The sequence below is a fragment of the Xyrauchen texanus genome, chromosome 31 (assembly GCF_025860055.1).
Source record: "Xyrauchen texanus isolate HMW12.3.18 chromosome 31, RBS_HiC_50CHRs, whole genome shotgun sequence".
Classification (NCBI taxonomy): domain Eukaryota; kingdom Metazoa; phylum Chordata; class Actinopteri; order Cypriniformes; family Catostomidae; genus Xyrauchen; species Xyrauchen texanus.
In genome coordinates, this window is record NC_068306.1 from 21,631,980 (window position 1) to 21,644,586 (window position 12,607).

Consider the following 12,607-nt stretch of genomic DNA (forward strand, 5'->3'; position numbering starts at 1 on the left):
AGTAGTCCAGTTCTTTTGAAGCTACAGCACACTACATATAGCACACCAAGTGTAGTCTGATTCCCTAATAAATGACTCTAATGAGGTGGATCTTTTGAATCTACAGTGCTCAACATTCAGCACTTCCAGTGTAGTCCGATTACCAAACAAATGTCTCTTATGATATTTAAAACTTAAAACATATAGCAGGACCAGTGTACTGCAGCTCTCAAAAAAATGACTCTTTTTTTTGTAAATTAAAAACACTTACACATCATTGTGTCAACACTTACACATTTTTATGTTGTGTAAAAACACTTGCACAATGTTAAATCGACCCTTCGTTAAGCTTTGCCCCCCTTAGTTACGGTCACTCGCTCTGACAAGCTCTGCAGAACTCCCCATTGGAATAAATGGGAGATTGCCTTGAACAATGTGGTTTTTAGCTAAATATTTGCATAAACAGAATGGATAATATTTTATATGGGCTGTTATGAAGAGTGACATTGTAAAGCATATTTATTTGAAGTTATTTGTAAAATAAATTGTTAAATTACACAATAATTTGATTTAAAAAAAAACTGTGGAGACTGTGCATTAAAATCAAGGCAATCGATTATTGCAGTCACATAAAAAGAAAAAATGTCACTTGATAGCAATTACAAAACTCAACATTAGTTTAAGTGAACAGAGCTGTTTATAATATAGGCTATTTGAACTAAGTGTAAAAAGCAACAAAAAGCATCTTTTTTGCACTAAGTGCAAATAGCGTTAGATGTTATTTGCACTCTAGTGATAATAGTGGCAGATACTATTACACCCCTGTTTAAATACTAACATACTACTGTCTACTGTCATCACTGCAATGTTTTTATTGTGTTTATTTAAAAGTCCCTCAGACACCATCCACCAACTCCTACCGTAAACCTAAGCAAACCTTAAAAATTGTACCATTGTTTTATTACAGTAACATAGTATATAGTATTTTGTAGTAATATCATAGTAACCACAAAATTAAAAGTGCACTCAGTCATTTTTTTCCTCATTTAAAAAGTTTTATTTCTAAAGAATGACCACTCATGTGAAATGAAGAGTTCAGTCATATCAGTAACCTTTTAAAAGCTCTTTTATTCTGAATGGGGCAGGGGTGCCTCATGGGAGCTGCAATGTCAGGATCACATTAACAGCTGAATACTACTCGCTTAATCTCAGTAACTGCCCTGTTATTGGACACTTTCATTCATGGATTACAACCCCAATTCTGAAAAAGTTGGGGCAGTATGAAAAATGCTAATAACAACAAAAAGGAGTAATTTGTAATTATATTCACCCTTTGCTATATTGAAAGCACCACAACTACACATTGTATGATGTTTTACCTTGTGAATTTCATTGTTTCTTTTTTTTTTTTAATGGACAGTAATTTCAAATCAGATGATTGCAACACGCTCCAAAAATGTTGAGACGGGCAATTTAAGACTAATAACATATTAAAGAGTTGAAATAACAAGGCAATGTGAAACAGGAGATTTTAAACAGGTGAGACAATTGTGTCATAGTTATAGTCCTTCAGGAGCAAGTATTATTCAAGACTTGTCAATTTACCAACAGATGCTTCAACAAATAATCAAGCACTTTGAGAACAATGTTCCTCAAAGACAAATTTGAAGGATTTTGGGCATTTCACCCTCTACAGTGCACAAAATGGTTAAAAGATTCAAGGAATCTGGTCAAATCTCAGTTTGTAAAGTGCAAGACGAAAACCACTCCTGAATTCGTGTGATCTCTGATCCCGCAGATGTCAGTAGCCTAGTTTCCACTTTTTGCGCTATTTTGTTATCGACAAAGCGAAAATGCGTACAACAAATTTTTACGAAAATATTGCCTGTTTCCATTCAAATAGCCTTTTATCGATAAAAAGAGTGTGCGTGATGACATCATAGCTAAAAAAACACTTTTCTCATAAGTTCTGTTTTATCGCATAAGAAATCTGCCCTTAAGCCGTTTCTATACAGAGTGTGATCATTGTACAATGGTGCAGGGCTTTTTTCTTTAATTTTCTTTAATCGAAGGGGGTGACAATATCAAGAGTGCTACAGAAGACTGTATTTATATTTTCCGTTATTTCATCAGGTTCTTCTAGACTTTGGGGCATATTTAGTGTATGAGATTGATCTGGAAGGTTATAAGTGAAGCTATCTTTAGTGGTCAAAAGAATTGTTCTACCTGAACGATAGGATGGTGTAGGTTACATTAGCTGATCGCTGCATACAAGAAACGAGGTAATAATCTCTCTGTGGCAGAATTTCTATAGTATCAACATGAACTCCATATGACAGAATTAAATCTAGCATATGATTATGGCGATGAGTTGAACATGTCACATTTTGTCTGACTCCAAGTGAGTTTAGAATATCGATAAATGCTAATCGCAATGTGTCATTTTCATTATCTATGTGAATGTTGAAGTCATCAAAAATTAAAGCTCTATCTACAGAAACTACTAGATCTGATAGAAAATTAGCAAATTAACCAAAGAAAACAGAATAAGGCCCGGGTGATCTATATACTGTAACAAGACAGATATATTTATTTATATCTGATGGTGTTACATTAAGCATAATTAGTTCAAAAGACTTAAACGTATCTCCTGTCCTCTGAGTAACACCAAAAATGTCACTATAAATTGTAGCAAAACCTCCTCCTCAACCCTTCAGACGAGGCTCATGTTTATAACAATAACCTGGGGAAGTAGATTCATTTAAACTAATATATTCATCCGGTTTAAGCCAGGTTTTAGTCAAAGAGAGCACATCAAATCTATGATCTGTAATCATTTCATTTGCAATTAGTGCTTTGGTTGAAAGAGATCTAATGCCAACAAGATTACTGCACTTAGTGTAAATAGACACTCGGATACACAAAGTAATTAATGTTAATTTATTTGCTTTAATTTACCTTGGAGCAAATTACCCAGCAATAACGTGTTTTCCATTTTTTTTTATTATTTTTATAAAATCTCACTTAAAATTTGTCAAACACACATTACTTACATAGGCTGTCATTGGAAAATAGCAAACAAGTGTCAGAGTAATGGCGGCAGGGCAACAGTTTCTATGACAGGATTGGTCAGAAGTGCTTTTAAGGCAGGGCACAGTGAAGGGTCAATTCCTCACAATTTCCATCCCTATTCAATTTCCAGCACTAATCTACCTGGACTAGCATGGAAGCTCATGGCTGAGCTGGTATTTTCAGCAGTGTAGACACAGAATATATACATTTATTCCTCTCTCCCTGTCTCTACATTGCCTCTCTGCCCCATGCCTGCCCTTGCTTCACCTCAGTCAAGTTGACAGGCGAGTGTTAAACGCAGGGATCTGCTTCCCCTTACCTCCCACTCAGATCACCATCTCCCTACACACACACACACACACACACATACACACACACACACACATATATACTGTATATACACTGCCTTAGGAGAAACACACTGGTCTAAACAACCAGATGGGTGTTTAAAACCATTACATCTCCAAAGATAAACTCAGCAAGCTCGTGAAATGACAGCAGTGTCTCGAGGCGGTATATATGTGTGATGGTGTGAAGGTACAGCGGGAGGCTGGTAGGGGGAAGGTGGGCTACACTTATCTGTTGTGATCATGGAGGAAATTAAGGGCTGGGCTGGGGGGTGTTCTGAAAATGGCAGAGATGGGGCCTGGTTGGTACAGGAGTGGGAGAGATCCAGGAGAATCCAATCCAGTACCCTTAAGGGGGTGGCTCCACATTCTCTTTATTTACGCTTAATGTCAGGCATCCCCACCCACCCGATCAGAACAGTGAACGCCTTGGGGCGACCAATGTTGAGAAACAGCAGATGCGTTTAAATGGAGGAAAGAGTAACATTTTGAAACACAGAGAACAAGTCTGAGAGAAACAGAAAAAGAGAGAAAGCATGAAAGTTGCCTCATTTTAGAGAAAGATCACCTATCTCCTTATTGTTTTTGTATGACTGAGTGAGTTTTGAATGACTGTCAGTACTGTGAGTGACCGTGTCACACCACAGACTTTCATTTTCACCCTGAGCTGGATGGCTTCATGTTTCTTGTCAGGTGGTTGGTTCACAGCAAAAATAAAGTGGAGCAGATCGTTGATACACCCAATTTTCTCTATTTCTTTTCCTTTTGTTCTATAACTTCTTGTAACAGCATATTGCAACAGAGCACTGGTGGTATTATATACCGTCAAGTCTGCTCTGCCCACCAGAAGCATCTAATGCCTGTATAGTAAATATTGTAAATATAGAATAACACCTCTGCATTATAGCAGGGCAAACAGGATCCTTTAAGGGAATTCCCCTTACTTGTATTAAGATACCTGTAGATCTCACACTTCTGTATGCATATGTACACATATATATGTGTTAGAGAGCAAAGCACAAGTTGGGTAACAAGTCCCATCATGCCCGGATACAAGGGGAGGGTGACCCACACCCGGAGTGCACGCAGTTCAGTGTCATTACCAGTGACAGATTCACTTACTACAAGGAAGTTGTCGTGAGGGAAGCTTCCGCATTGCCACACACACGCGAATACTCACTGTTTAGGCCTACAACAAGGCCTTTGATCTTCTCTGAGTAGAGGCTTGCACTGAATGGCCAGATGTGTTAGGACAGCTCCGGCCCCCTTGCCACACACACACACAAGTTATTCGCACCAGCTGAATGATGACATGGCTATGAGGGGGGTATAGACATGAGAACCTTGCGACAAAGCCCCGATACAACAGCACCGTCTATGACTCACCCCATATGGTGCGTAATCCACCACTTTCTTGTCATGCTTTCTTTCTTATCATCGTTTGTTTGAGTTTCTGCCAATCCTTTGTAGGTGCTGGCACCAGGTGTAACGTGCACTTTTTTTTTTTTGGATGGGGCACAATTGGCAGTCGTAGCTCTCTTGGTGCCCAAGGCATGTTAAGAAAACAAAACACTTTTTAACAACTTAGCCTAGTTCCGCATCAAACATATAATTATTTTGATGAACAAAGCTAAAGTGCAACTGACAGGCAGTGATCACCATGTGTTTTTGTTGTATGGAATTTGGCCTGTTGATACCCACTCTGGTAACACTTTACAATAAGTTTCCATTTGTTAGCATTAGTTAACAACATGTCAACAACATCATCATACAACATGTTTTTTAAATCAAAAGTTGTATTTATTAACATTAGTTAATGCACTATGTACTAACGTGAACTAACAATCAACAATTGTTTTTTTATTAACTAACATAAACAAAGATTTATAAATGCCATAAAAATATAGTTCATTGTTTATTAATGATACCTAATACATTAACTAATATTATTACATGGCTGTATGGAAAACTCAATTCTGATTGGTCAATTTCACCATCTAGTGGTCTGATATTGATCAGTAACAACCGCACATCCACTTATCACACCACTCATCCAGGTATTGCGAGCTATCTTTTTTACTTCTCGGATCACTGTCCAATCTCTACAAGTAAGCTAATAAAATACATTTAACTCAAATCAGTCTTTCATGTGCATTTATCTGGCAAATAGTATTGTAATAAGATGCATAATTAGCAGTCAGACAGTAATTAATTATAAAATACACACCAATAGAACCCTGAAGCAAACCGGAGGTGGATTTTAGCTGTTCTCACTTAAATAATTTCAACTCAAATTAATGTTTCATGTCCATTCATTTGTTTATTTGGCAAGTAGTCTTATAATGGGCTGGATAATGAGGAGTAAGACAATCATTTTCTACAACACAAACCGAATGTGGATTTCAGTGTTTTAGCGATTTATTTCTTCTCACATAATTACATAATTTCAACGCAAATCAATATTTCATGTTCATGTATTTATACATTTTTTGTTAATAGCTGTGTAATAGCACTTTGCTTCTGCTTCCCGTTGAGGACTCGATCACCCTTTCGGGGTTTATTTTGTAATAACGACCGGCTGACTGTACGTTATCCTTTACTTACTGACTGGAACCTTGTTGTAAAGTGTTACCCCTTAACTCCTTTTGTGTTACATGAGGGGGAAAAAAGTCATTCAAGTTTTTATGAGCATGCAGGTGAATAAATGATGGCAAAATTTTCTGTTTAAAGCTGAAGTGTGAATCTTGTCACCAAATGTAATTGCAAAAATAATCACTGTTTTTGAACAAATTCAAATTTACCCCAAATTCTTTTTTAAAGATCCACCATGTTACAGTTTTAGGTGAAGGACAATTTCCAAATAGCATTTTTTCCCCTTGAAGGACACTTTGGGTAGCGGATGAATCTTTACAAATGAAAGTAAGAAAATGTATTCAACAAGATTGTTAGTATAGAGTACATTCAGACAGTAATGTCATGCTTATTTCAGAGTTAAAGCCAATGATCTGCGGAAGTAACAACTCTATTGTGAACTGACCAAATATAGACACGTAATGTGTGATTTATGGTACAGCGTTTAAGAATCACACACCCCAACCCCCCCCAGTCAACAACTTTGGGGGGTGTTAAAGCGGGTTTAGCCCAGGGCGCCAAACAAGCTAGAACCGCTACTGCCACAGAACGTTTCACATGTGGGCTTCCCTTGATATCGTGGTGCATTTGAATTCTTCATGAGAATTTTGTGTTTTAAAGCACTATGGAGCAATTCAACAATGTCAAATTGATAAAGAGCCGTGATATTCTGAACAGCGCTGATGAGGGAAAGAGAAAACACTTGTCCTGCACCAGCATCAATTATAAGATTTTCACATCTTCACATCAACATCCTTACTAACATTTATCACAATACAACTGTGAAAGTTGTAGCCAAGAAAAAAAACAGGTTGGCACATACTCTCCTGATGTGGGTATGTATGTTTGGATGGAAAGACTTACTTGACTGTTGTAGAGACGACAAATTGTCTCTGTAGTGTTTCCCTCATTCCACAAGGTAATGAGCTGTCATCAAACAATTAATCATCATGTGTATCCGATTTTTTTTAATAATATATTATATATTTTTCTGTATAATATCCATCCATCCATCCATCGTCAACCGCTTATCCTGTGTACAGGGTCGCGGGGGGCTGGAGCCTATCCCAGCTTCTGTATAATATATATATATATAATTTTTTTTTTTTTTGTGGATGTCCCAATGTGGAAATTGGATTTTCACTTTTCAGAGAGCTCAATAAAATAATTAAATATTATTTTGGTTGCATTTGAGAGATAAGATATTTAACTGATTGTGTAAAACAGGCACATGATATTGTAATATACTGTAGATTGCATGAGTCTAATCGAATCAAAATCTTGTTAGACTTTGAGGTATCTGCAAACATCGGAACGCTTGCTAATAGAATCGATACAAGATCGTATCGTGATGAAACTTGCGATTTACACCCCTATCTTGCATTTATTTTGCTGATGCGTTGGTCCCTAAGAGAAAAGTATTTGGAAACGTCACTATTTTGGGATCAAGGCCGGATCTTTGATATTCTTTGTTGAGATGATGGAATACATTTGTTTTAATGTGATGTGCTCATGGTGAGAGGTTTATTTACAGAATGACATCATATCAGACCATGCGTCTTGCGTGATTTGAATGGTGACAAATGTTTGCTTTGAGGAAGCTCTCACGAAGACACTTTTGATACTGTATCTTACGTCCCTTATCTGAGCTTTGGTGCCCTGCTAAAAGGCACAACAATATCCTATCATAGGGATTTTAACTTTTAAACACTCTGGCCATCAACATTATGTGTTATGTGGGCTTTGTTAGCACTCACTTCATTTGGGCTGCTGGAAGTGGAAAGTGGAAACATTTTCTCAGAACTAGCTAGGAATAGTTTATCCCAAAATTTTAATTCTCTCATCATTTACTCACCATCATGCCATCCCATATGTGTGACTTTCTTTCATCTGCTGAACACAAATGAAGATTTGGTCCATAAAATGCAAGTGAATCTGGCAAAATTTCTAAGCTAAAGAAAAAATGACATAATTCAGAATTAAAGTAATCCATATTACTCTAGTGTGTAGTTTTCAGAAGCAATATGATAGGTATGGGTGAGAACAGATCACTTTTACATTCTTCTACTTCTGTTTTTGGTGATTAACATTCTTTGTGCATATCGCACCCCACTAGGCAGGGAGGAAAATTTACTGTAAAAAAGGTCTTAAATATTGATCTGTTTCTCACCCACACCTATCATCTCACTTCTGAAGATATGGAATTAAACACTGGAGTCATATGGATTACTTTTATGATGCATGTATGTGCTTTTTGAGCTTCAAAATTTTGGCACCCATTAACTTGCATTGAATGGACATACAGAGCTGAAATATTCTTCTAAATCTTTTTTCATTTTTGTTCTGCTGAAGACAGAAATTCATACATATCTGGGATGGCATGAGGGTGAGTAAATTATGAGAAAATGTACATTTTGGGGTGAACTATCCCTATACATTTTTTTAGCTATTTTTGCTTTTTCTCTTCACCTAGATGATTTTTAGTGGATGTACTTTCTGAAGTCAGTTCTGCTCAATATTACAGATTACCTATCTGAGAAAACACTGGTGCTGTTCTTCTCAATAACTATGAACATGTTTCACTAATGTTTGACAACGAAAAGGTGTCCAAATTGTGTTAAATGTGATCAGTACATCTATTGTTTTATAAAAAAAAATGAAACCTAACTTTTTTGGGGAAATTTCTTGAAAATTGTGCTTGTACTATATGTTTAAATGAAATGCCACTAAAAATGCAATGACATTCATATATTTTAAGTGTGTCCAAATACTTTTTGGGGCCACTCCATTAATTCTTCAAATATATCATCATGGTTCGTTTGAAAATTGCACTCCTCTTGGGCCCCAACATGACATAACCTGTAGGTGATTTGCTGAAGTACTTCATTCAGAACAGTGAACTGTCGGCATTAGTCAATGGAGCAAAGACAGACAGCGGAAGTCAATGTGTTGTGGTGGTATGATCTGTATTTGTTGGCCTGTCCTACTTCACACCTCTATATCACTCTTTAGTTCACAAATGATTCTCTCCAATTCTGGTACCATATTAGCTGCATTTTTACGGTTTTTCTGGTCCAAGCCTATATCCTCCCCTGTAATGTTTTTTGTTTGGTGTTGGAGATAGAGAGATGTTGATACTGCATTATGTGAAAAATTGATGATGGATTCTTTTCATCACCAAAATCATGTGACTGCCTTCTAGCCAATCAGTGCCTCTGGCTTTTGGATGGACCATTTTAAATGGTCCATGTGGGACAGCAAGATTTAATCCAGATTCCTTTTTTCTTTCTTTCTTTCTTTCTTCTTCCTTCCTTCCATCTGTCCATCTGTCCACTCTTTCTTTTTTCAATAGAAGCGAATGTGGAGTTTGATGTGACCTCATATTTCTGTTTAATCACCTAACATAAGAGGGGAGGGGAGTTTGTCAGCTCTCGTTGTGTTCCCATACTGTGTTTGCGTGCTCACTGCTGGGATTCCTGACGACATGCTAGTAGGGAGAGACACTATCAGGGACGTGTTTTGACTCGCTTTCAGTAGAGAATGGGAGTTGGGAGTAAAGAGACACAGAGCAAGAAAGTGAGAGAGGGACATTGGGGAACACAATAGAATAATGAGATGTTGACCTTATTTTTGCTGCTGCGTCACTTAATGCTTTTGAATGGGTGAGCAGTTTTGTGGAATTATGTGGGTGTGAGTGTTTGTTTACGTCTCTGGGGGTGCAAGGGCTCTCTGTCAGGCAGAGAGCAGCGAGGGGTCAGCTTTAGAGGTCAGCTAGAGAGGTGGATTCAGCATTTTGCCCTCCTGCTACACGAGACTGAGGAAGAGCATTGAAAAAGGAAAGAGTGATTTTGAGCAGGTGAGCTGGGAGGGCCTGGGTACAGAGATGTCTCCAAGCACAAGCTCCAGGGCCTGGAAGAGACTGCACTTATGGAGGATCCAGGCAAGGAACAGTTAATTTCCTGTCAGCAGTGGGAAATGCCTTCTTTTGCTCCCTCCCTTTCTTCCCAACAAGGAGGTGTTGCAAGTGTGATGTGAGGGAGTGTATATAGGAGCCCGAGTGCTCTGACAAGCTTAGAGTCTGAAGTGCACCAGTCACACACTCCCAGTTGGACTATTTGTATTTTCTTTCCATTGTGGATTGACATTTTTTCTCTCTCTTGGTTTGGTGCTGACATGATGTCAGAGGGCAAGAAGAGGGAGCGGAACGAGAAAAAGAGGGGTGGAAAAAAAGGACGCAAGGAGAGCAGGGATTCCAGGGAAGGTAAATAGAAAACACACAATGGGTGTGTGTGTGTGTATGTGTGTGTGTGTGTGTGTGTGTGTGTGTGTGTGTGTGCGCTCTTTCTTGTGGAAGGAGAGGGGTCTGGGGTGTGAGGTGAGTGTGAGACATGTAAAAGAATCTCAATGTCAAAGCTCGCTTCATAAGTTTGTCATAAGCAAAATATCTGGCTTTTATGGCATATGTGTGTAATTGTTGCATTAATGTGTGTGTTGCGTGCAAAGCAGAGCCCCAGTCAGTTCTCAATGAACTCCTACTCTTTTCTTGAGTTATGAGTGATGGCGGCTTTCCCTGCACCTCTTAATGTACACCACCCAAGATCCAGCTGACTAGTGGGCTACCTCCCTATTTGCCCACAACTCAAGCTCTTTTCAAGGGTTTGCTAATAGAGGCTGCACTGGTGCTGATTCCCTCCACTTGTGCTACAGCTGCTGTCTTTGTGGTTCTTCAGTAGTTTGTGGTACAGTGAGACCAGTTATTACTGTGAAACTTTGAAATGTCAGTGGTGTAATTGTCTTGAAAGGGGGCTGACAAGCGCACTTCTGAACTGTTGTATTCCACTCTGTGCTACTGCAAGTCACGGCTTGTCACTGCAGTCTGACACTGAGGTTGAGGAGGGAGACACAACTGGAGAGAGAGACAAATCCTTTTTGCTTGGTTACATACTCACAATGCAACTTTATAATGGGATGATTAACACTTCTTATAGCAGCTAATTTCTATTCAATCTGTATTTCAATAGATGTATTCTTTTGGCATCTTTATTCTTTATACTTTATCCAAAACAACTTAATGTGCATTTGTATCTAAAATGTGCACTCCCTGGGAATCGAACACATGACCTTGATGTTTCTAGCACCATGTTCTTCTATTTGAGCTTCAGTAACATTTGCATTCTTCCTTTTCCATTACCATGCTGGAAAATTCAGCTTAAGATGGTTATACAGTACCATTTAAAGTTACGCTAGTTTTTGGGACATGGTACCTGGTCAGCTTGGACCAGCTTTTTACCAGCTTATACCAGCTAGAAACCAGCTACCATGTTCCAAAAAACACCTACCAGCTTAAAGGGAAGTTCATACAAAAATAAGAATTTGTTTACTCGCACTCATACTGTTCCAAACACATATAATTATTTTTCTTCCATTGAACACAAAAGGAGATAGTAGGGTCCTATGCAATGTGTTTTTTTTTCTAGATTCCTATTTATTTATTCCAAATTCCTCCAGTTTTATTTTTTCAGAATTATGTGTTTTGAAGTTTAATAAAATGTTATCATATAAAACTAATCAAATTGATTCATAGAAGTTTAATCAAATGAAAACAGATCGTTATTTTTTATTAAATAATGCCTCCTGCACACTACACGACTTTCAAAGACGTTGGATCTTTATACCATTCATATTATACAACTGTCTGTCTTGTCAAGGAAGTCGTGGCATTTTCAAATTACACTAAGAATCGGTGACAGGGGTGAACACATTACAAAACATTTCACTATTGACGAATCCCCGACGACTCTGCATGGACTCCAAATTACGTTTCACAACAGTTTACACGCGAGAAGTGATATATGAAAACAAATGCATGATCATACGTTATGCATTTCAGAATATGCTGTGTATGTTTTTAATCGCCTAAAGGCATCATATATTTTATTGGTTACAATATGAAAAAGTACCACCTTCTGAAAAATCTACCTATTTGCTTACCTGACTGTCCAAGAGAATTGGCAATTTCTCTCCAACTCTTCTCTTTCTCCACCCGGTTGTGGTACAGTTTAGATGAAACATAAAATAGGCACTGGTGCTCCTGCCAATGTTCCACAAATTTGTCCTCCATTTCTTCGGTCAACTGAGACTTTCTTGATACCGCAGCCATCCTAGTTGATGTTCTATTGCGGGTACATCAAGACTCCTCCCACTGAAACTTCCCATACCCCATTTCTTGCTTTCTCATTGGCTGTAGGTCAACTCTGCAGTTGTATTCAGTCAAAACATATTTCACATTGCACGATTTGGATTCGCAGATGGGTCCAGACCCGTCGGCGATTCTCTCAGATTACGTCTTTGATAATTCATACATTGCTATCATCGCTCACGGGTGCGAGCTCCGATTTGCCTCTGATTTCTGGCTTTTGTCGGCGATCTCCACAAAACTGTCGGCGAGCGAAAATCAGGCTTAAAATCAGTGTAGTGTAAATTCGGCATAAAGTGCTTCTACTGTATACAGATCCTCCCAACACAATCTAAAACACAACATGGAAGTTTTTTTGTCAAATACACTGCTGTACAACAGC

At 38.2% G+C, this 12,607-nt stretch overlaps 2 protein-coding genes across 8 annotated transcripts in view; both read left to right on the forward strand.

The window, feature by feature from the left end:
- LOC127624720 (tetratricopeptide repeat protein 1-like) overlaps nucleotides 1-12,607 on the forward strand; it is a 472,844-nt gene that overhangs the window by 451,241 nt on the left and 8,996 nt on the right. The gene's annotated exons all lie outside the window — the stretch shown is intronic.
- LOC127624712 (pro-neuregulin-2, membrane-bound isoform-like) overlaps nucleotides 10,083-12,607 on the forward strand; it is a 93,078-nt gene continuing 90,553 nt past the window's right edge. For all 7 annotated transcript variants that reach the window (XM_052099561.1, XM_052099565.1, XM_052099563.1 and 4 more), the window contains exon 1: nucleotides 10,083-10,290. In XM_052099561.1, coding sequence (XP_051955521.1) covers nucleotides 10,203-10,290 — 88 coding nt within the window. In that variant the 5' untranslated portion in view covers nucleotides 10,083-10,202. The remainder of the gene's footprint in view (nucleotides 10,291-12,607) is intronic.